Genomic DNA, 23809 nt, shown 5'->3' with positions numbered 1-23809 from the left:
ATGTGAAAGAAAAATAGATTTTACAATGTTTATTGCAGTGTATTGAAGTCACCACAAGGGGGCAGACAGTTAATTGGATTTAATTAAGATGCTTCAGATGAGGGAGGAAAATAAAACAAAAACAGTATGTTTTAATTGTAAGGAATTTATAAATTGATCATAAAAATAAAATAAATAAAAAAAACCAAGAGGCTATAAAATCACAAGTATTTTTTTTGTTTTTCTTACTATAGCAGATGATTAAAAAAAACTTGTGTTCAAAATATGTGTGTGTGAAGGTCTTTGTCTTGGTTTTAAATTGAGAAGGAAAATTACCCCATAAATGAAGTTTGATTTTTTTCTATCTTCATAATTTAGGTTTGATTATATCTTAGATTCTATCAGATCTTTTCATCAATTTGTTTTAATCAGCATTAGAAATATCAACAGTTTCTTCCTTGAAAACAGTTTTATTTAAAAAAAATAAAAATAAAAAAATCAATTCAGAACAATTTCTATACAAATAATAATATAAAAAAATCTATGGAAGGAAACATTTTTCACAACAGAAGAACCAAAGAATAGCTCCTCTCCTCAGAGACCCTGCACCTCCCACAGCAGGATCTCATTAAAAGCCACGGAGAAAAGAAGCGCCCCGGAGGGGGAGAAGTGACACGTCTGCAGCGAGTCGCTGTGTTGACAAAAGTCCTGAAACATGCCACTGGTTGACTTAATCAGCTTCAGCACTCGTCCTATGAAAAGATCAGACATGCAGTGAAAGACTTTTCAAAAATACAAAGTCAGTGCGCGATTTTAAACTCCTGTTTACCTTCTGATCCAACAGCAACAAGCTGACTCTTGGACGAGAGGCTCATGCACGAGGCCCAGTGGGGCAGGCTGATCTTTTTTATTATCTGCAGCCAAATCAAACAAATGATGAGATTTCCTGACAGCACCTGCTCCTCGTCGGCTCAGGAGACCATTGGATGGAAAACAGAAACAGGCTGAATGTTATTACCTGTTTCTTTGACAGGCTGTAAAACAACAGCTCCTTCTCTGCTCCGTACCCAGTGTAGACCACCAGACTGTGATCTTCAGGGGAGAAGGCGGCGATGCTCGGTGGCAGGGAATCATCCTGCAATGACGAGACATTCGCAGATACAGGATGTCAAAGATCTACAGTTTTTCCTGGTAGTTATTCATCACAAGTTTGTTAATCAGGCTGTTAACAAAAGTTTGTCTCCATCCAAATGCAGATGGTACCTGAGAAGGAGCCGGAGCAGGAAAGGACAACCAGTCCAGAAGGTCACATTTCTCTTTCGTCCAGTCAGCAGCCCAAACGCTGACGCGCCTGTCTGCACTGGCAGCCAGCCACATTTCATTTCCCTCCAGTCCAAACTTCTTACACTAAGGATTAGGTAAAGGAAGAAGAGGAAAGCTTTGAAGTTACAACCATTTACAGCTTTTTATTTCAACACGAGATGTGATAAAATAAAAAGTTACACTGATTATATCAGAGAATGAAGCAGTGCAACAACACAAACATCTTTAAGAAGATAAATATATATAAAAAAATTAATATCTGAAAATTTTGCATTATTTGAACATTTTTTTAATCCTATAACAAATGGAAACTGAAATATCTGCTAAAAATTAACATAAAAAAGCAACTCAGTGGCCTTGTGGAGGAGCGTCCGCCCCGAGACTAAAAGGTCACGAGTTAAAATCCCCGACCAAGTCATTCCAAGGTGGGGTACTAAGGGGTTGAATTGGAGAGTTAAACCACCAAATGGTTCCCAAGTACAGCTGTGTCTGCAGCTCACCGCTCCCCCAAAGGAAGGGTTAAATGTGGAGATCAAATTTCAAATCAAATCATCCATCCATCCATTTTCTTGTCCGCTTCTTCCCTTTCGGGGTCGCAGGGTGCCGGAGCCTATCCCGGCTACTGATGGGCGAAGGCGGGGTACACCCTGGACAGGTCGCCAGTCTGTCGCAGGGCCTCAATCACACACCCATTCACTCTCACATCCACACCTAGCGGCAATTTAGAGTCACCAATGAACCTATGAAGCATGTTTTTGGACGGTGGGAGGAAGCCGGAGTCCCCGGTGAAAACCCACGCATGCACGGGGAGAACATGCAAACTCCACACAGAAAGGTCCCAGTCGGGATTCGAACCGGGGCCTTCTCGCTGTGAGGCAAGAGCGCTAACCACTGCGCCACCGTGCAGCCCCCAAATCAAATCAATCTTTATTTATATAGCACTTTTCATATAAAAAAATAACACAAAGTGCTTTACACCAAATAAAAAACGTATAAATAATATAAAAACGAGCATGAATATTTAAATTAAAATAGAGCCCCCATCCCCAGACCTGCCCACACTAGCCCCACCCCTTTCACACCCCCACCCCCTGATGGAAAAGACAATAGGAATATAGGCTGAGCACGTTAATTCAGAAACGTCTTGGTAGTGTTTTTGTTCACTAATAAAAAGAAAATAGAATCATTTTTGATCTCCTCTGTTCTTTTCTTTCATCTGAGGATAAAAGAAGCTGACCTGTTCATTGACACATTGCACTGTGGTGATTGTTGCTCCTTTGTGATCCCGGATGAGGCGCAGAGTTGCTCCGTCAGTCGGACTGCTCACAGCCACCAAGCCGTTCCTTCCTGCTGACACGATCACATGACCTGACGGAAGACAGGGAAGACACTTAAAAGTCAACAAACTGCTGGTATCAGCAGATCTTCACATAAAAAAAGATTCATTTAAATTTTAATTTAATATATCTTTTTAAAGCTTTCATTTACTGAAACATCATTGATCATCTCACAATGAGGTAAAACACTATGAAGAAAAAAAAAGAAAAACATAAAATAAAGTAACTTTTCAGCTGCAAATACGTTTCCCTCTCACCAAAAGCAGAGTACTGGATGGCGGTGACAGCCACCTGATGAGGATGCATCTTTATTTCCATCTCTGTGGAAGCGAGCTGGAAGATCCGCAGAGTCCCGTCGCCGTATCCTGCAGCTACACGCGTGTGATCTTTGATGGAAGCGGGGCTCCAACAAACACAGCCGCAAGCCTGATGGAGATACACATGCATCCTTTTTGGCTTACAACAACGTTATAGCAGAAAGTTGAATATAATCTGGTGTATTTCCTTCATTTTGTCCATCTCTGCTTGTTTTGGTGCTTGTCAATAAACATATCAGATGTAAATCATGTTTCTTACCTGGTTGAGAACCTGAAACTGCACCACCAGTTCGTAGCTGTAGGTCGTCCACACCCTCAGGCTTCCATCCTCACTACATGTTGCAAAGTGGCTCTCATCAAAGCTGAAAACGGCATCATTGACCTGTGCAGCAGAGAGCACGCAGAGATAAATCCTCCTCGTCTTCTTTATTCCTCAGACACCTGCAGCTTCAAAAATGTCCCTTCTGTGACTGTGATTCTTACCTTGGCTTTGTGGCCGCTGACTAACCGGATGGTGCTATTGTCCGACCAGTTGATGTACCAAAGCGTCCCTGCTGTGGTGCCGACGATGCCCATGTCCATGGTGTAGTCAAATGCCGCGCTGACTGTTGTTCCGTCCAGCATGACCTCGTGCTCCACCGAAACCGTTTCTTTGCTAAAAAACGTCCATTTAATCCATAAATTAAGTCAATTGTGGGATCTAAACACGATGTTTATATGTATTTATTTTCTCATTAAAAATGGAGCTGCTTTGGGTTTCATTTATATAAAGTAAAACTGGTGTAAAGCCACAAAAATACGTTAATAAGTTGAAATGCTTAAAGTTTACAAAATATCAACTGACTAAAAGACTATAAAAATAGAAATTATTTTTGGGGCAAATTTTATAAAAGCCTAGAAATGAAAAAATTATTAAATTTTTTCCTTTAAAAACATTTTATATTTTTCTAAAATGACCAATCTAACAGACTAGAGTTTCATCCACCAGACAAAAATTACTGAGCTGGGGTGAATGCATAACTACAACAGCAGAGGGCGCTGTAAACAAGCTTTTTTTAAGCAGGAAGTTATGCTAATGTACGTCAGTCTTTAGCAACTAAAATACTTGACTAATTCTAATAATTAAAGAAAGGTTTTGGTTATTTATAAGTCAATAATAAAATGATTTTCAAAGTAAAACTATTTGGGTTTCTTTTATTTTATATGTTTAATAATTGTTTAAACAGCAAAAAATTCATCTTAAGTCATTATAATAAAGTTACAATAAAACAGACAAGTCATTAAAAACTTCAACTTACCATGTATTACTGTTTTTTACCAAAACCTTTATTTTGAAAATAATATTTGGACAATATTTCAACAAAAGTTCATTTTGGTTTTAAAAACGACTTTTGTTTTCTGAAGTTTCCTTTTTATTTATTTATTTTTTAATTTTTTTTTCATTTTTTTACAATTATGTTTTAATTTCTGGGATTTTTGTTTTAATTTATTAAATGTAACTCTGCCATTTTTTGTTTGTTCACTTGTTGTGATCCACACCAATAAAAATCATATTTTTGTGGTGTTTTTCTGATGATTGAGGACAGAAATGTAGAAAATAAAACTCAAAATTGTCATTTTTGAGTATTTTTTTAAATTCAAATTGTTGTGAATATAAAGTTTTTTATTGATTAATTTACTGTATTACAAAATAAAAAAAAACAAGATTGTGGAGAAAAACAAAAATCAAATAAAGCTCTCTAATAGAAAATAAAATGTAAAACTTTACTGTGCTAATCATCATTTAAAATGCATATATTTTTGTCATAATTTGATCTCTCTAGTCCGTATTTTCATTCATAAATAAGTAATTTATCACTGCTATTTACTTTTGAAGTAGCCTAAATCTTCATTCAAATTCAGCCCAAAATCTTCAGAACGCATCTCAAAATAACTCCTATAATAATATATTTTTTCTCATGTAAAAATAATGAAATGTCTAATAACATCTATAATTGACAGATTTATGTATTTGGTTGTTTTTCCAAAAATCATTTTAATTTTATTTTTACTGTTCAGGTCTGTTTAGGACAGAAAAACAACCATGAAAACACAATTTAACTTTTAACTAAAGTCAAGATGCAGAAATATAATAAAACACTCCTCACCGGTCGTCAAGACTGCAGACTTTTTCTTTCGACTTGATCGTCTGCATGGCTCCGACATCCCACACTCTGACCCGGCGGGTGTTGCTGCCCGCAAACAGACGATTTTCTCGACAAAGCAGCACGCCTGGATCAGGAAATTGAGGAAATAACAATAAACCATATAGAAAGCACCTAAAAAAATGACAGCACAGAATCTTACCGATCTCGCCGTCATCTGCTTCCCAGATTAAGACGCAGGCCTGCGTGTTAGTGTCCCAGGCGCACACGTGTCCTCGGTTTGTGCTCGTGAACAGAAAGGAGTCCATGTGGTAGCAAAGAGCTGTCAACTCCACATCCCCGACCTCTGCAGGCGCAGACATCCTCTGGATCTACACATGGAAGTTAAAATTCAAGTCTGTGCACAACAATACAAACCAGGTAAGCATGAGTGAGATTTTTATGGGAAAATAATTAGGCTTAAGTTCTTAAATTAGTGACATTTTTATATTTACTATTAAAAAATGTTTGAGTTTTGAACATTTTGAATCTACCTTCAGGTCCACCTCTTGGCCCTGCGTGTGAATGACACAGAAATAGACCCCTTGGCTGCCCACACATGCCATCTGATCAGCTGTGAAGGGGCTGAAAGCTGCATCATGGATTGGTTCTGATACTTCTGCACTGGATAACAGATGAAAGTTCTTGCTGCTCCACAGGGCCAACCCAGGCTCGGAGAAGTCTCCTTGCAAGAAATCAAGGTGCATGAGAATTTCAGAAATACAAAAATCTACAGGGATGCAAAGTCAGGAAACACTTTGAATTTAACCCACCGATAGACAGAAAGAAGCGGTCATCTCTGGAAAAAGCAAGACTCTGTACTGCCCCCCTGTGGTATGAAATGGTCCTGCTACAAGCTCCACTCTGAACATCCCAAATACAGATCAGACTTCCATCACTGCTCGCAGCTGCAGACGCAATGATCTGGACAGAAAAAAAAAAAAAAAAGAACTCATAGTTTCCTTTAACCTATTTGAATTTGATCATTTTAAAGACGGGGATAAAGCAGAAAATAAATAGAGAAGATAATCTAAGAAGGAAGAAAAGAAACACAGCGGAGGAATTTAACTATTTAGACTTTGGAATATGTTGTTTTTTTTTTTTATAAACTTTTGCCAAGAGTTGTACTTTCCCTCTAAAATGTATTAACTTGTCATGACAAACACCCTTCTCAAAAAGGAGCTAGAACAGAGGGCGCCTCACTCTGAAGCTGTTACCATGACAACGCAATTCACAGCTTATTAAACAGCCTGCTATGGTAAAAAACAGTTAAAACTTGAAAATTTAACAGGACTTAAGTTCTAGTAATTTATTTAACATGTATATTTTCCTTAAATTATGATGGTAGGAGTGGGATAAAATGCTCCTCCAGGTGTGCGTAACACAGAAGTAACCATCCAACGCAGAAATGAGATTAACGCGATTAAAAAACATGTCTGTAATTAATTAGTCGCGATTTACACAATACGTTGACATATATATAATATCCGATCTCAGTCTAAACCCCGATGCTCCCCCTCACAATTTCATTAATAACTTCTCCCCTAAAATATACTTTCAAAACCACTGTTGGGACAAAATAGTCTAGACCTGTTCCTTCAATACATTAAAAAAAAAAATATGATGGTTGATATTCTGCAGTGAGGTGTGCTTTACCAGCTAGATAACAGATTGTGACAAACAAAATGGTTTGATCCTTTTTATCTATATTCACACCTGCTTACAAAAGGCTTTTGAACAAAAGCTCATTCACTCTGTTCTCTGCTCTCAACTCACTGGTGATTAAATCAACACCCACCAAACCAATAAACTACTTTTTTCCCTCACAAGCAGCTAAATCCATCAAACCTTCATCTAAATTATGATGAAAATACACATTAAACTCCGAAACAACACAGGATCCTTTACAACAAACACAACACAGATCTATACAAAAGTTACCTGGGCGTCATTTGTGATCGCAAGACAAGAGATTTCCTCCGTGTGTCCCTGCAGATGTCTTTGACTGCCTGTATGAAGGTACTCCACCACCACCACACAGCCACACGAGTATGCAAACAAGCCTGCAAGAGAAGAACAAACTTTGCTTACATTAATAATTATCTAAATTTTATGTTTGAGTCAAATGTTAGCCAAGGATTCTACTAATTCAGATTCATGCAGATGATTAACAAAAAAAGGAACATTTTCTAAAACATGAGGCTAACCTTGATCAGGGCTCCACACCATATTATTGCGTCCATTGCCGTTGTAGCCAATCACTGCTTTCAGCTTGATGGCTTCTTCTTGTGGTTGTGGTGGTACAACAGTCTGGAGCAGAAAAAGCAGCTTAAGAAATCAAACAACAAGATTTACTCACTGATTACTGAATGAGATGCTCCTAACCTGATCAAGAGACGAGGTCTTCAGACGAGGGATGAAGTGTTTGTAACAATCAGGACGCACGGCCTTGTTTTGACGCAACTCAGCTATAAAAAAAATAAAAGTTTAAATCAATAAAAATGAAAATACAGGACATTTTAAGATTTTACGTTTTTCGTGTTCATCAGTGGAGCACGTACCTGTGTGTGTAGACGGATTATTGTCCATGTCTGTGACTCTGAGAAAGGAGACAGCAGGTCTGGAATCTGAATGGTTTAAAGGAAACTCGGGTTTTTCTTGACGATGTTCCCAAATAGAAAATGAACCTAAAGTTGAAGGAGAAAGTTGTCGTGTTTTATAGTATAGTTATTATTTAAGCTAAATTCTCTTAATATATGTCCACCATCATTAGAAAAATTCTACAAAAACACGCTAAAAACATGAAGGGTTACTTCCGCGCCAACACTCAACTCAGAGGCAAATTTCTGATGAGCTCCTGCAGATAATTTGTCTAAAAAAAACACCTTAATTTTTCATATTTTGGCTAAAAACGGCATCATTTTAATTAAAAGACCACTGGGAAAGCTTTTAAAACAGATACAAACATAGTTGGACTTTAAGGTTCAGCTATTATCTGATATTTGTAACTGGAAATGTCAAAAGATGAAACATTTTTATAGAAACATTTGTAGCTTCACTATTAAGATACACGTTAAAAATAAAATCAGTCAAATAAAAGCTAATACATTTAATTTGAATTGAAAAATAAATTCTTTTTATATGAAGATATTAGAAAAAACAGTTTAATCATCATTTTTATATTCAAAGAGTTTAGCTTTTCTAAACAAATTACATATTTGTAGATAAAATCCTCGGGATTAACGACATATCGGGATTACCTGATGGTTCATCTCGGTTGATGCTGCTGACGTCCAGGTTTGGCGGTGAGGAGGGGAGGGGAGCCGTCTGTCGAGGCATCCCGCTGGACAGTCTGACCGTGTTCACGTTAGTGTCTAATGATGCAAAGAGAACCAGAAAAGTGAAGACTTTAAATAGGTTTAAAACCTGCACCCTGAAGGACTTACTTACCGGCTTTCTGAGAGGATATGTGGCTTGTTTTGAGACAGGAACTGTGAAGCAAAAATTGTCATTTGGAGAGATTCTTAATAAGACAGTCAAGGTTAAAATTCACAGCATTATTTATTACCTGGCATCACGAGGATTTGCCAAGAAGTCCCACAGAAAAATGGCGTCTCCCACTGAGACCACTCCCATCTGGTCAGGAGTGAAACCAACCTGGCGGATGGGCTGACTGTGACCTATGAACATCTGAGACAGACGAGCTTTAAGTTTCCTCAAACTGAGAAAGTGGACAAAAAAATTGGCTAAAATGGCTCTGGAAGATCTAAAATTACTATTCTTAAATGTAATACCTGTGAGTTATTATGGAGCGGCAGGTTGTAATCCCACACTTTGACAGTGTTGTGCCCAGCTGTCAGCAGGAATCGGCTGTCTTCATTAACACTCAGGGATGAGCACTGGTGTTTGTGCACATTGGACACCTTTCAGGAAGAGAGATCTCATGAGAAAACGGGATTCTGAAAATCAGTGACGTAGTGTAGACAAAAAAAAAACATCAGAATCTCTGTGCTTTTTCCAATCCTGAAAGGCTCTTTTAATAGAATCCCTAAATCCTGCACTCATAAATGATGCGATTCTTGCTGGAACGGCTCATGTTTTCAAAAATAAAAGCTTAAAGAGTAAGATGTTGTTACCGCTGACTGTGTTTACCTCTCGCAGCAGACGGCCGGTCTTGGTGCAAACCCACAAGATCTTGTTTGCAGATGTGGCGATAAGTAAATGTCCAGTCGACGCCGGAGAGAAGCAGACCTTCAGCGCCACATCCAACTGGGGGCTCTCTACATCCAGAATGCTCACGTCGACATGCAGCAGCTGCAGTCAGCGTGTACAGAAACAATGTATGAGGACTCATAAGCTATATAAAAAAGTAAACAACAATAGAATACTTGAAATCCTTTATCTTAAAAATGTATTTTTGTTTAAAGGGTCACCAAACAGGGAAGCTGGAGGCTGACTCCGCCCACAACCGAAATTCGAGAATCCAGTCAGAGGGGTGGGGCTTGACTGGAGCAGCAGATCATGATGTCAGACTTCTGAACCTTACATGGTTTGACCAATAACAAAATTCAACTGTAATACCTCAAAACAACCTTTAGGGGGCAGCACACCAACAGTTTTTGACTTTATCTTCAAAAATGTATCAATGACAAACAAACAGCACATTTAAAGCCTCATTTATTGAGGCTAACAGACAAAAAAAAGTTAGATTTAGGGTTTGGTTACCCTTTAAAGACCCACTCCAATCATCCTTTGATCTATTTTAAAAGCATTCCCCATGTTTTTTAAAATTAAGATTATGCCGTTTTTTTGCCAAATTAAAAAAAAAACTGTCGTTTTTTTAGGATATAGTTTCTGCAGGAGTTCATTAGAAATTTGCCTCTGAGTTGTGGGTGGACCAACCCCGCCTCCTTTACCCTCCCCAATTGCTGAGAGGTCTCCGTTTAAATGGAACAGGGAGCTTGTGGCATTTTTAAAAATAAACTCTTTTTCAAACATTTTTTTTCATTTACTAATAAAGAAATACTCAGAAATTCAATTTTTGCGCTTAAAGGGAAACCAAACCCTAAATCAACATTTTTTTGGCGGTTGACCTCTATAACTGGGGCTTTAAAAGTGCTCTCTGTTGGTCACTGCCAAATTTTTGACAAGTTGAAATAAAGTTGTTCAATTCTTGAAAAAAAATATAGTCAAAAACTGTCTGTGTGCTGTCCCCTACAGGTTGAAATGAGGTACTACAGTTGAATTTTGTGATTGGTCAAACCATTTAAGTCCCACGACATGATCTGCAGCTCCAGTAATGATAACAGTCCTGTTCTCCAGCCCCTCCCCTCTGACTGGATTCTCAATTTTTGGCTGTGGGCGGAGTTAGCCTCCAATTTCCCTGTTTGGTTACCCTTTAACGTTCTTTATATATGTCAGAAAAATGCTGCAAGAACACGTTAAAAACACCAAAAAAACTATTTTCATTTGAGTTGACAAGATAAATACCTCATCCAGTGACTGTGCATCAGCGATAGTGACTATATACTGAGAGGGACCAACAAAAGCGAGGAAGCGGCTGTCGCTGCTCACTGTGAGAGCGTCTGGAGCGCGCTCAGTGCCTGGAGCCACAACGTTACCTGGAGATTTAAAAAGAAAAGCCTATCAAACAATTCATGAATGCTTTTGATATTCTAAACCAGCAGGCTCCTCTTCCACCCCAGCAGGATTTAAAATATTTCCCTAAAAGAGCAATTTAAATATCAGCTGTCTGGGGTTCTGCATTCATGCATACAAACCAGGAAAAGTGAAGGCGATAAAAAACACATTTTCTGGACCAACGAGTTATCCTCGGGACTTTAAGTAATAAACTAGATAGAACTTGGGAATTTAAGCAAACATGTGAGAAAAACAATTTGATAACAACAACAAACAAATTGTGAATGCCCACACATTTACAAAAACATCTACCAAAATAAGAGCTCAAACTGGAAAAACAAATATACTTTCGAATGAATGCAACCATTACAATGAAGATTTATTTAATTTAAACATCTTAGCAGCTCATTTAGATCTCCACATTGACAAGCTAACATCAGACGGTGTGTGATGTGCATTTGAATACATACACACGACTCTGATCACAGTGTGGTCTTCCTCTGAGGCGTCATAAAGAGCAAGGGAGCCTCGAGAATCAGCACTGAACATGAAATCCCCATCTGGAGAAAAAGCTAAACCAATCACGTCACCTCTGTGCAGCCTGTGGAACAAAAAGAGAAAAAAAAATGATTTATTGCTCAGTTTTTGAACTAAAAAAAGAACAGTTGACACACAGGTACCTGTGTTCAGCCAGCAGCTTGGCATTAGAGATGTCAAAGACTCGGACGACGCCAGAGGTGAAGCCACAGCAGAAGGTCTGCTCGTGGGGATGGAAGGAGACGGAGCAGGGGCTGTCCTCAGACGCAAAGTCAAACAGCTAAACAGGAAACAAAGGATGTTTTTATCACAAAAAATATTTTGGTTTATGTCTATTTTTTTTAATCTGAGGTTTTTGTAACGTTTTGAAACACTTGTTTTATCCTGCTTTAAGAAAACTGCATTTTCTGAGGTGGCTTTTCTTGTAAAGTATAGCTAGAAAAATCGGTATAACCTTCTGTAAAGCATGTGTGAAAGCTGTAAGCTGAAAGTGGTCAATGAAGAGGCTGAAAGTGTTTGCTGAAATTGCTGAAAATACTCAAGTTGTTAGCTTAAATTGCTGAAGGTGTTTATTTAAATTGCTGAAAACGCAGAAACAATTTGCTTAATACTGTGATAGCTGAAGGATTTGAAGTTTCTTTTAAGTAAAAAGGACTTAAAGTTCAAATAAAGTTTGCAAAAAGGCTAAAAATGATGCTGAAACCTTTAAGTTGGCTGATAAATAAAAAAAGAACATTGCCGAACAGCAGTTGTACAAGAGGAATTCGTGTTTTTTGTAACCTGATTCAGTGAATCCATATTCCAAATGCGCAGTGTTCCATCAGCTGAGGCTGTTGTGAGATGGCGGCGGATGCCATCCACGCTGAAGCCCAGGACGGCGTCTGTGTGAGACCTCATCAGAGTGTTGAATCCACGGCTGCTGACATCGAGGAAACCCAGGTTACCGGTGGAGGTGACAGCCAGGACTTTTTGGCTGTCCACCGACACTGACACCATGCTCACAGGTCCCTCATGTTCTGAAAAACACACATTCTTGTTAGTAGAATAGTTACAGTTATAAAAAAAACTTTTTTTTCATATAAAATTTTAACTTTTCTTATTATTTTATTTCTCCTTTTTAAAGAATTTGCCAAATTTTGAAGATCTATCGCTTAAAAAAAGCAGCTTTTTCTTATAGTTCTTGATAAATAAAAATATTTTTATGCTAGTAATTTTATACTCAACCTTATTTGAGTTATTAAGCCTAAAAATTTAAAGTAAGCAAATAAAAACCCTAGATAACGACGAGTCTTCTTGTGAAATCCCCTATTTATTTACAGTAAAACTCTACTTCTGATAACCATTTGTGGCATTTAATCCTTCTGCAACCCGGAAACCTACCAGCTTCCAGGAAGACGGCAGAAAAGTCTAAAGGCCAGAGACGCAGGAAGCCGTCGTCAGAGCCTGTAGCACAGAACGACGAAGACACGCTGATGCTGTTGACGGCAATTCCAGGACCTGAGAAACAAAAACCAAAATGTTGTCAGAGCACACCAGGAGCAGAGAATTCTCAGATTTCGTTGGAGTTTTAGGTAAGTGTTGGGACTTTCTCAAAATGCTTAAACCGCTAAATAAAAAAATCTTAAAATCTGAGAAATTTAATTAAAAACATTCTTTAAAAAAAATTCTAGTCACTAACATGTTTTCTAAAACTAAGATTATTTTACTGTTGAAAAACTTTCTTGATAAGATTATCTTTCTTGCGAGACAGAAAATAATTCTTTTTACTTTTTTAAGATCGCGTTTTTACGGAGTAAATACTAATTTTGTATTGATTTTTTTATTCATTTGACCTTTATTTTACCAGGAAATCCGATAGATATTAGGTCTCTTTGTCAAGGGAGACCTGAGCCAGAAGGCATCATCACAAGAAAATAAATAAAACATTTAAGTAGAAATAAAACAATTAAAATGAACAATAATTAAAAGGTTAATTGTGAGTAATGCTGTCAAGTCAAGAGTGACGTGTGCATATTTCTTTATAAAGGTTAAGAAATATTTGCTTGAAATCAATTAAAGTGAATTAGGTTACATAGACGTAGAGTTTTGAATATTATTCCAGGAAAAGAGAGAAGCAATCTGAGTGAAGAGTGAGAGTTAAATATGCTGTCAATACGAGAGAAAACAGGTATTGAGGCAGTTAAGAATCAGTGTCTCTCTCAGAATAACTAAAATATGTTTTTGACTGACCTGGTTTCAACCTACCTGTGTTAAAAGTCCACTTCTCCCTGCGGCCGGCGTGCTGCTGTTGTGCAGGTAGCAGCCTCCTCACATTTTTAACAGAAACTCGACTATAATCGATCTCAAAAATATGCCCACTCCGACTGCTGGCAAACCTACAAGAGGCCGGAAACTATTTATTCCCAACAAATTCAAATCAATCAAATGAAACCTTTGTGATTTCGTGTTCACCCACAGTGTTCGATCATCGACATGCTTGTGTGGAGCGTTTCCCTCCTCGAAGGTCACGTCGCTGAAGTCCAGAGAGCGGTATTCCCCCAGGTCAACCGGACAGGAGCGCAGCGTTCCGTTCCGGATTCGCCACAGCCGGATATTATCTCTGCCGCATGACACCATCCTGGAAGAACAGATTGTTTATTAATGAGGCAGCGTGGGGGCCGTTTCCTGCTGCGATGACCTTCAGAGGTGCTCTCAGAGCCCCCACCTGCATCAAGAATACACCGATGATGGATTTTTGAAGATCATTTTTTTTACAAGGATTCATTCATTTCATATTTCAAATGACTTTATATCAGGCTACATTATTTCATTAAAAAATAATGTATTTTTAACCTATTGGTGGTGAAAATTCCTGTCACAGCTCTTTGTTGCTATTAGTAACCTATGGAGCTAAATTGGGGCCAATATTTTTTAAAATCCAAATAAAATAAAATGAAAAAATACTGGTGTTTGGCCAAAAAAAAAAAGTAAAATACCCAAAACTTTTTTCAGTTTTAAAATAAACTTAATTATTTTCAGCGTCAAATGTTCAAAATTTTTGTTTTCAAAACTTTTTTTTTCCAGTTTCAAATCTTTTTTTTTTTATTTTCGAATATGAAAATTTCTGTTTCAAAACTTTTGGCCCATTGTGGCGCATTGGGGCGCAGGACTGAAATTACCACCCTCATCAATTTTGATTGGTCCTTCGTGTTAGCCCCGCCCAAACGCACCACAACAGGGCCAAAAGTTACATTTTTTTGGCCAAACACCAATATTTTTAAAATTTGTTTTTGGGTTTCAAATAATTTTGGCCCCAATTTAGCTCCACATTAACCAGTTTGCTCTTTTTAGCTTTAAAAACTCTTCAGTCAACACAAAAGAGATGCAATTTTACTGAGAATCTAAGGGCACAAATAACATAAAATCTGATCAGAAAAATAAAAATGTAGATATTTAACTGTAAATAAATGACTTTTTTTAAATATTTTGACCAGATATGAATTATAAGTTTATTATGAACATTCTTTTACCTTGTATCATCAAAGAAGGCGATCTTCATGGTGCTGATGTCCACCTCTGTGTGGGCTTTGGCTAAGACGGTCACCTCTCCGCCTTTTCTGATGTTCAGAGTGTTCCACACCACGACCAACTGTGAAAAGGGTGAGCGTTTAAGCACAGGACAGTAAAGTACTCATGAAATGATGAAGGAGTGGTACTTACCGTTTTGTTGTGGACATCTTTACCCACTCCACAGAGAATGGCACCTCCAGACGAGAAGCTTTGATGTGGGGGAAGTATAAATGATCGATTGTCTGTTTTAGCTTAAGACTAGTAAATGAGTGAAGATTGTACCTGAGGCAGGATAACGAGTGAGCGTGATTTCTGAACATGGCCAGACAGTTCCCGCTGTTGTAATCCCACACTCGAACTACGCTGTTGTTGCCGGTTTGTGCCGAGGCCAAAACTGTTGTGCTTCCATTAAACGTCAGTGCGGAAACCTGCGAAGGAAAAGCGTCTTCACCTGAAGGCCCAAATATTACAAAAAGATCTCCGATTTTGCACCTTATCAGTGTGGCCGATGAAGAATCTCTGCTGGTGGGAGGAGATCTTCATGGAAACGATGATTGCGTGACACGGATACACCACTTCACTGGCTGATTTGGTCCACAGAGCCTGAAGAACAAAAATACTACAGTTATATACAACCTGAATGGATAAAGATTTAACTAAAAGGCACAAATAAACGTACGTGTTTGGTAGTGGCTCCTCCTAAACCGATAATTCGATTAAGCCTGAGTATTGGATCTGGAAGAAGCTTCTTTGGATAAAAGTGACAGGATTTAAAAGCAGAAGTGAGATTTTTTATTAGCATTTTTGATCTCTCACCTGCTGTTTGAATCCCTTAGACAGTGTCAGAGAAACAGGTTGTGGAACAGGCGAACAAACCAACTGGAAAACAGCAAAATTACACAGTTTGTTTTGCCTTTGTATTGCCAAAAGTACATTCTAATCCACCCAAAGCTCACCTCTTCTTCTTCACTTTCGTCTCCATGAATGCTGAGTCCATCCACGGAATGAACATACACATGAATTCCACCATCAGTGACATCCGAACTGTGTGTTTGCTGCTGGGAATTGGAGCTTGTGGACTCTTGGAAATCGTTGTGGACGAGCCAATCCTTCGGATGAGAGGAGACGACCCCCACCTCAGGGATGCTGGAAACCACGGGGGTTTGATTTCTTGTTGGCTGAGAGGAAAACATTAAATATAAATAATAATCTACATTTCATATGAAAGATACTTACATGCTTGGACTGCAAGAGCGATTTCTTACAAGTTTGGGAGAAATGATCTGCTGAATAAGGGAAACACGGTCTTTAACTGGTTTGCTGAGGTCGACACAGCGAGAGTCTCCTCTTACGGGAACTTTTTGCTTTGAAGTACTTCCTGAAAGACGAAAAGAAAAAGTGGAAATTATTTATCCTACAGGATTAGTCAACATTTGTTTTTCTAAATTTATTTTTAGAAAAGGGAACATTTTTTAAAGCCTTTTTTTTTTAAAAAAGCAAATTCTTTGAGGGAGAATCAAAACATAAATGAATGGATTTCAGAACATGACTTTTATTTGAAGCATAAATAGGGAAAATGATTTTTGAGAGCACAGAATGAATACATTTTATTGTCTAGTCTGTGTTCTTGTAGAATTAAACAGCATAATCTGAAGTATTTTGCTGTTAAAACACAAAATAAAAAAAACGCCTTTTTGGGGGGAAAACTGCAAAAGAATAATTTCAAAAATAATTTAGTTTGAAGCAAAAGTAAGAATACATACAACTACATCCAAAAGATCAGCAATTCTTTCAATAAAGTACATTCAAAGTCATTATATTTTATTGCTCAAAAAGTCATATTTACTGTGCGAGCACACAAAAGAAGAAAAAAAAAGGAGAAAGTGAAGGACGGCGTTTTTATGACTTACTAGTCTCTGGATCAGAGTTTTCCTTTTGAATGGAATCATAAGGTAACTTGGTGCCATCTGAAGGAAACCTGGAAGATAACATTATAACATCTTGAATTCCTTTTTTTAAAACAATATTTAGGTTTAAAGACTGTAAAACAAAAATGCAAAAACAACTTAAAAACTCACTTCCAACATGCTTTAAGGAGGAAATAATCCAAATCTAAAAGATGTCCTTTTTTTTTAAAAATAAAACTAATTATTCCTGTGTATCAATAAAAGTAACATTCAGAAAAATGTAATCATACTTAATGTGATCGTAGAGGTCATGCCAGTATGCTCCTTTCGGGACGGGGAAGGACATTTCTCTGGGGATGGGACCTGTTCCCTGCAAAAAGGACAGACCCATTTGCTTTGCCTCCATGAAGGAAACTCCTGTTGGGAAAAGGGAAAATTGTTTATTCATAAAATGTTAAGATAAAAGAAAACTTAGCATAAATTAATCAGTAATTCATATTTTCAAGGGGGTTTGAAATTGAGTCAATCAGCACAATTGTCTCTTTCAGAAGCAAGTGTGATTGTAGGAGGCTTTGAACTGACAAATGTCTTTAAAATTTAAAAAAAAAAAGTTGATTCATAAAAGCTTAAAAACTTACCAGGATCCAGCAACAAGTCACTTGTAAATATGTTTTTTACATCCATGTTGGCACACAGTTTGACACTTTTCAGGTGGCTGTAGTTGCAATTGAGGTAGACGGAGAGAATGTACTGCAGATCCAGCATCACACAGGTCCAACGCACCGAACTAGGAGCTCGACCCACCAAACCTTGATCCCGAAAACAGGAAAAAAATGTCAGCAAATGCAAAAAGGTATCCCAACTAACCAAGTTAATTCAAAAGAAAATAACTCAGAAATCCGTGTACTTAACCGTGCTTTGCAGATTTGGCAGTCCTATCATAAACTGAATCCTTGGCAGCACCACATACGAAAGGAAACTGAAGCCAAGTCGGAGTGGATTTGAACTCTCGAAACATGTTGGAAAAGGAGATTCGGACAATCTGGCCCTCCTGTGAGTAAAAAAAGAAGTAAGGAAGATTTTCTATTTTTCAGTTTCGGTAACTAATATATAATAGTGTTAAAACGGTATGCAAAAATGCAAATTCCAAGAATGTATAAGGGGTTTATTACTTTTTTCTGCATGACTGAGTAAAATACTATAAATTTACCATGAAAAAAAACACTTGGATAATAAAGAACTTTTAAGGGAAAAGTTAAAAATGCAAACGGAAGAGAGTGAAAAATACAGTTTTTATATAAATGCATCCAGTATTTCTCATAATAATCTAGTACAATGAGGTTTCATACCCTTGAAGCAACATCTGTGTGGACCAAGAAATATTTCCCAGCAGAAGGTCTGAAGAGGAGGTAGAAAAAGTGTCCAGTCAGCTCCAGAGACTGGTTGGTGTTTTTGGGAATGAGGATGAAGCTGTTTTCTGGAGTGAGACCACTGATGCGAAACACTGGACACTTCAGCAACTTATCCTGAGAAATGTCGACAAAAGGCGTGTTTAATTACAAATAAAGCAAACAAATTAGAAATACTTGAATTTAAGCTTGAATATGATACACAAAACCTAAATTTAGTTACCCTAAAAGTTGAAACTTCTCCCTCTTTGGCTGATTTCTTCCACTCCTCTACTTTAAAATGCTTAAAAATGTTGACATAAGGATGCTGCCAAGCTTGAAAGTGAATCAGAAACACAATAGTTCAGCTTTGTATTATCTTATGTTGTGCTTGTAGTTTAGTTTTCTACTTTAAACATCTCTTTTACCTTTCGAAGCCATTGGCAGGTGCAGAAAATCCACCTCTTTTTCGGGTTAGCAAGCACACAGTCAAGTAAACATTAAATTACAAAAGCTTCTCGTTCGTTACACAAACATTTACAGAGCAAAACTTGCATTCTATTACTTTAAATGTTGTGGTTTTCTTGTTTCCGTGTGTACGGCGGCAGTGACTTTTGCTGTTGCTTACTGGTTTCTTCCCGCGTCGGCTGCCGCTGTTGCCAACGGCACCGTGGTGCGTGTGACGTCATAACGCAAGAGAAGCCGAAGGCCTTTATGGGTAATGGAGTTTACAATGAAATACTGTATGAAAGCAAACTTTTTCAGTAAGACGAGGGAGAAAACATATTTTTACCAAAATAAAACATGTTGATGTATGATTAAGCAGATAATAAAAATATATTTTTCTTTTGTTTAACCATAAATCATAAAATATCACAGAGATTCTGGTTCTAATAAAGTTTTGCAAGCTTAGTACTGGTGTTACCACTTTGAAATGATTAATTTCTTCCTGTTAGATACCCTTAGCAAAAAGTAGTTTTAAGTATCCTTGAGTAAAAGTTGTATAGTGCAGGACAGGAAGTATAGTGTACTACATGAGCACTCAGTCATTTAGACTAAATTGAAACACTACATATAGTACAGTATAAAAAATATACTGTATCGATAGTATATAAAAGAGGTAATTTATAAGAGTACCGGTAAACTAAAAGTATACTGCCTCACTTTTAGTATTGACTAAGTACACTTGTAGTACACTAACTTTTGGCTATGAGTATTCTCAGATTCACCACTGTTTCAGTTGTAATTGAGCAGTTTCAATTCTTTGTACAATAAAATAAGGAGTATTAAATTACAAAAATGTTGTTTTAATTTTACACAATAATATAATACACAAGATTTATACTACATTTGTATCAGAAATAAAGATCAAAAGCATCGTGTGGGGGGAACACGGAACAAAGTCTCAGTCTGGGTCTGTATTCACAACATGAGGGAGCAGCTCCACTGGGTCTTTAAGATGGATGAGGAAAGACACCTGCATTGCTGCAGATGATTGCCCAGAGCCATCTTGATCCCTGCACTGCAGGGAGCTTTTTGTATTTTCCTCAAAAGGAGAATGCACTAAAGTAGCATGCAGATGTGGCGACACTGCCTGATGCCGGAGAAGTTGAGAACTATAAAGAGTTGGTGAGCAATCTGGAATGGGTCCGACAGCTGAAAGAGAGGATCTGTTTTGATCTGGAACTGTGGCAACAGAGATGATATCTGCTCGAGAGTCAAGAGCTGCTAGTCACTGTCCGCAGCACAAACTTCCTGTCTTTGTCTTCCAGCTGCGGAGTTTTCTCCTCAGTTCTGTTTGCACCTGTCAATCAAAATAAGCAATGTTAATTCTTATTTGCAGTTCATACTAAGCATTCGTAAAACATTTACAATTTATGTTTTTAGAAAATGCAAGCAATCTGCATATTCTTTATAAAGTCCCACTCCGATCTTCTTTTGATCTACTGTTAAAGCGTTCCTAGAAGTCTTTTAGTTATGATTTTGGCCAAAATCAAAAACATGTGTTGTAGTCTAGGACATATGTTTGCAGAGCGGCAGTAGTTTATTAGAAAAGTGCCTATGAGTTATTAGTAGAACTCTTGGTGCAGAGTAAACCCATCCCTGATTCCTAACAGTCTCCTGCTAGCTTACAGCCCCTCACACCCCCAATATAACATTTTGGGTTCAATAAAAATGGTGATCAACATCAGAGCTATTCAGCTGCACAGTTTTAAATAAAATCAAATGAATAAAAAACTATTTGAATACAGAAATACCCAGAAATGCTATTTCAAACTTAATTTTCTTTATGTCCTCCATCGTGAGAAAAATGCCACAAGAACATGTTAAAAATCAGAATTTTTATTTGAAGTGGGTCTTTAAAATAACATCAAATGAAATGACCAACCTCTTTATTTGCAAAGCAGTAAAGAACAGCTACCAGAAAACCCTGCAGAAAGTTTCACAAAAGTCATGTGGAGTTCAGGCAAGGTGAGCTGAAAATAACAATAAAATAACAATAAAAAGAGTCAACCTCAAACCTGGAACGAACTTATGAAGAGAGTGAAGAAGACTTTTGTAAAGCGAAGAACTCCTGTTGTCTGCTCATCTGTCACAAACAAGAAAATCACCTCATGAATCCCAAAGAGAGGAATGAGAGTAAGAGTAGCCTTGGCAAGCCTAAAGAGGTAAATCAGAGAAAGGAGAAAATGGTCACAGCATCAGACATCTTGCCTTTCATTCATTATCTTAGACCTTGAGTCAGAATGATGTTTTTTGAACTTATAAATGGTAGCAGAAAATAATAAAGGTAACTTGCCGAACTTTATAATCTGGGTATCGTCTTTGATGGCTGGCTCTTAGTTTGGAAAAAATGACTCCAAGGATCCTTATAAAGATCAAAAAGTTAATCTGTTGATCAAAACCACATATAAAATATAAATTACAGAAGTGTCAAACTGAATCACACAGGGCGCCAAAATCCAAAATACACCTTAGGTTGTGGGCCGAACAGGATAAACATTTATTGAACTCGCAAAAACAAATGTTTTAAAACTTTTAAACCATTGCTATTTAACATAATTATGAACTGGATATATTGCATTTCCTGGGATAATGCTAGTGTGAATGCTGTAAGCTGAATTTGCTGAAAGTGATAGCTAAAATCACTGAAGCTGATAGCTGAAAATGCTGAAGCTGATAGCCAGATAAAATATTATCTAAATGCTAAAAATGCCTAAAAAACTAAAACAACAACAACAACAAAAAAAAAAACTTCAGCTGGGCAAAACACCTAGCATCAAAAAAACTGAAAAAAGCCAAAATTAGCCAAAACAGATAGCTAGTGTAAATATTAGCCTTACCCCAAAACACCCTAAAAAACACTTAAAAAGAAGAGCTTAAATTTGACAAAACAGCTAGCACGTAGCTGAAAAAATCGCTAAAATTCAAAATATCCTAAAAAAAATGTAAAAGCCTAGATTTGCCAAAACAGCTGGCATGCAAATACTAGCTAAATTCCGAAACAGCCTTAAAAAACAAAAAAACTGAAACCTAAATTAGCCAAAACAGCTAGCATGTAGCTGAAATATTAGCTGAACTCCAAAATCGTAAAACTTCAAAACCGTAACTTTTAACATAATAATTAATAATTAAAACAGCGGAAATATAATTCCAGAATAAATCAACTTAAACCTTAAATAACTTTCAATATTTTACTCTCCATAAAAATAATTTTTGTCAAAATTATACAAGTTAAAAATAAGCGCAAGATAACCTCAGGCAATTAATAATAAAATAAAATGATCTGGAGGGCCGGATAGAATCGCCTGGAGGGTCAGATCCGGCCCCAGGGCCTTGACTTTTACACGTGCTTTGACCAAACCAAATGTCTCCAGTCTGAATACACCCTAAGAAACTGATCTAATCTAACAGGCAAAACGTTTATTAAATGATGAATCATATCAGAATATGAAATATATTGGCTTAATATTATTTTTAATGCAATAAATGTCCAATTAGTGTGCATGTGTGCATTTAATAATTCTACTTGTAAAAGAATGATTTACCAGTGAGGCAAAAAGAATTGGAAAACGAATAATCCACCAGAAGTTCATGTTCTCGTTAGCACCCCAGCATCTGTAAGAACAATCCTGTGAGTTACATTTATCCCGTTTGTGTAGAAGTCCACACATGGGAACACGCAACATTCTGTACAGGTCACTTACTCCTTGTTTTCTTTCAGCAACTTCATCACAGACCAGGGAATCACAAACAGAAGTGGTGTTCCTGCGGTAAGAACATTAAAGGGGTCACTAGTCAATAATGCAGGTGCTTTAAAAAAATAAACACATTATTTGTTTCCATGGTATCTAGGGAGAACACAGGCAACAGCCTCACAGCAACACTTACTTGGATTTCACAACCTTTTCTAGCATGGCTCAAAAGTGCATTTGCAGCAGCATGACTGATGCTTCTCCTAAATGTAGTCTTGCTATTTTTGCAACATGCTTGTTATGACTACAGAAAACTTCAGCAAGCTTCCAAACAGAAGGCTAAGAGGTTTGTTAACTTGACTTAAAAAAAATGATAGAAAACTTACCCCAACCAAGAAATAGATATGGAAGGTATTTGTTTTTGTCCACGAGTACAGAGGAAATAAGTACAGAGTACAAATAAATTGCCTCTCCAAAAAACCAAAAGTGATTGGCCAGAACGCAGTACTGCATCATCACCTGAGCTGCCCTACAGCCAAAAGCAGCCTAAAAAATAAGAACAAAAAATGTCTTTTAATGTTTTAGAATGTATCAGAACGAGACATCTCCACTTCCTCTCATCACAACTTCACCACCTACCTTGTGGCTGAGCATTTCGCTCACGTCCACCTGCTGAATGATTTCTCTCCCCCAGTGACGATCCAGCATTGTGTCCTTTACAATGACTGCCACAGCTCTCAGGATAAAGGATAGGAAGAGGTTGGCATGAATGTAATTTCTGGTGCAGTGCAGTTTCCTGTAGAGGGACATAACAATAACTCAGTCTTGGCTTTAAGGGAGAAAACATAATTGAGCAATTTTATTTTTTTCATTTTTTTGCAAAAGCTTTAAAAATACAACTAAAAATTTGTTCAAATATGCATTTTATTCTTAAGAGTCATAGAAGTCTATATTTTAAATGATAGTTTGCAGCATATTGCTTCTTACCGAATGCTTAGCAGAATAATCAGAGCTACTGAGAGAGTGGAGAGAGACGTGGAATATCCTACTGTGTACAACATCCTGAAGCTCACCAACAGCTGCTTGAACCAAAGCTGAAAGGAAAGATCAAATCTATCAGAAGATCCCAATAAAAACATATATGAAATTGGCAATTAACAATCATATATAGTGATTTTTGTATATCTGGATCTTCATAAACCACTAATTTATTTGTTTTTCTCTTTATTTTATTTTGCCTGTATGCTGAAAGATCGTGTAGTCCTGAGTTAAAATGGTTTTTGTATTGCACTTTGCTACACTTGAAGGTAAAACATCTTTTAACTCAGATTACATCAAAAGAATCAAACATCTATCAGCTCTTGATGGCTCTTCATTCTTTCCTCCTACAGAAATATTTTTCCAGTAGCCTACTCCCCACCAAAGCGAAGCAATGAAAGGTTCATAATAGAAT

At 37.3% G+C, this 23809-nt stretch overlaps 2 protein-coding genes across 5 annotated transcripts in view; both read right to left on the bottom strand.

Moving 5' to 3' along the window:
- Nucleotides 1-433: 433 nt before the first annotated feature.
- wdr90 (WD repeat domain 90) lies at nucleotides 434-19311 on the bottom strand. Of its 3 annotated transcripts, XM_024285509.2 has the most exons (44): nucleotides 18789-19311; nucleotides 18589-18622; nucleotides 18405-18496; nucleotides 18122-18298; nucleotides 17685-17823; nucleotides 17411-17581; nucleotides 17063-17189; nucleotides 16776-16843; nucleotides 16131-16243; nucleotides 15822-16043; nucleotides 15682-15744; nucleotides 15545-15613; nucleotides 15358-15468; nucleotides 15148-15293; nucleotides 15016-15073; nucleotides 14826-14944; nucleotides 13772-13933; nucleotides 13561-13691; nucleotides 12697-12813; nucleotides 12097-12332; nucleotides 11460-11596; nucleotides 11250-11380; nucleotides 10630-10760; nucleotides 9292-9453; nucleotides 8934-9062; nucleotides 8708-8829; nucleotides 8590-8630; nucleotides 8400-8513; nucleotides 7701-7826; nucleotides 7525-7607; nucleotides 7347-7449; nucleotides 7081-7202; nucleotides 5913-6063; nucleotides 5634-5824; nucleotides 5303-5471; nucleotides 5104-5227; nucleotides 3440-3611; nucleotides 3216-3338; nucleotides 2897-3065; nucleotides 2540-2670; nucleotides 1243-1386; nucleotides 998-1114; nucleotides 809-893; nucleotides 434-731 (listed from the first exon to the last, which is right to left on the bottom strand). In XM_024285509.2, exons 2-44 carry the CDS (start codon nucleotides 18599-18601, stop codon nucleotides 574-576), a joined length of 5469 nt encoding a protein of 1822 aa, XP_024141277.1. In that variant the 5' UTR covers nucleotides 18602-18622; nucleotides 18789-19311; the 3' UTR covers nucleotides 434-573. The 3 variants fall into 3 exon arrangements, with proteins under 3 accessions (XP_024141277.1, XP_024141276.1, XP_024141280.1); XM_024285508.2 differs by having other exon boundaries at nucleotides 18589-19311; XM_024285512.2 differs by having other exon boundaries at nucleotides 15545-15610; nucleotides 18589-19311.
- A 135-nt stretch (nucleotides 19312-19446) lies between these two features.
- The window catches only part of LOC112154316 (glucagon receptor), a 10751-nt gene continuing 6388 nt past the window's right edge, over nucleotides 19447-23809 (bottom strand). The window contains exons 6-14 of one of the 2 annotated variants that reach the window (XM_024285169.2): nucleotides 23344-23450; nucleotides 22996-23152; nucleotides 22743-22902; nucleotides 22369-22429; nucleotides 22210-22279; nucleotides 20961-21052; nucleotides 20683-20821; nucleotides 20550-20591; nucleotides 19447-19964 (exon numbers count right to left, since the gene is read on the bottom strand). In XM_024285169.2, coding sequence (XP_024140937.1) covers nucleotides 19893-19964; nucleotides 20550-20591; nucleotides 20683-20821; nucleotides 20961-21052; nucleotides 22210-22279; nucleotides 22369-22429; nucleotides 22743-22902; nucleotides 22996-23152; nucleotides 23344-23450 — 900 coding nt within the window. In that variant the 3' untranslated portion in view covers nucleotides 19447-19892. Of the gene's footprint in view, nucleotides 19965-20549; nucleotides 20592-20675; nucleotides 20822-20960; nucleotides 21053-22209; nucleotides 22280-22368; nucleotides 22430-22742; nucleotides 22903-22995; nucleotides 23153-23343; nucleotides 23451-23809 lie in introns of both variants that reach the window. The other variant, XM_036216978.1, reaches the window with a different exon arrangement.

Source organism: Oryzias melastigma, linkage group LG19 (genome assembly GCF_002922805.2).
Source record: "Oryzias melastigma strain HK-1 linkage group LG19, ASM292280v2, whole genome shotgun sequence".
In the NCBI taxonomy this organism is placed as follows: domain Eukaryota; kingdom Metazoa; phylum Chordata; class Actinopteri; order Beloniformes; family Adrianichthyidae; genus Oryzias; species Oryzias melastigma.
This window is presented reverse-complemented; position numbering and strand designations above follow the sequence as displayed.

What these genes read in the sequence shown, in the direction of transcription:
- wdr90 (XM_024285508.2), bottom strand. An exon ending in CACTCGTTATCCTGCCTCAG is followed by an intron (nt 15,074 to 15,147) that starts GTACAATCTTCA and finishes CCCACATCAAAG; the next exon opens with CTTCTCGTCTGGAGGTGCCA. An exon ending in GCAAATCCTCGTGATGCCAG is followed by an intron (nt 8,631 to 8,707) that starts GTAATAAATAAT and finishes TTTGCTTCACAG; the next exon opens with TTCCTGTCTCAAAACAAGCC.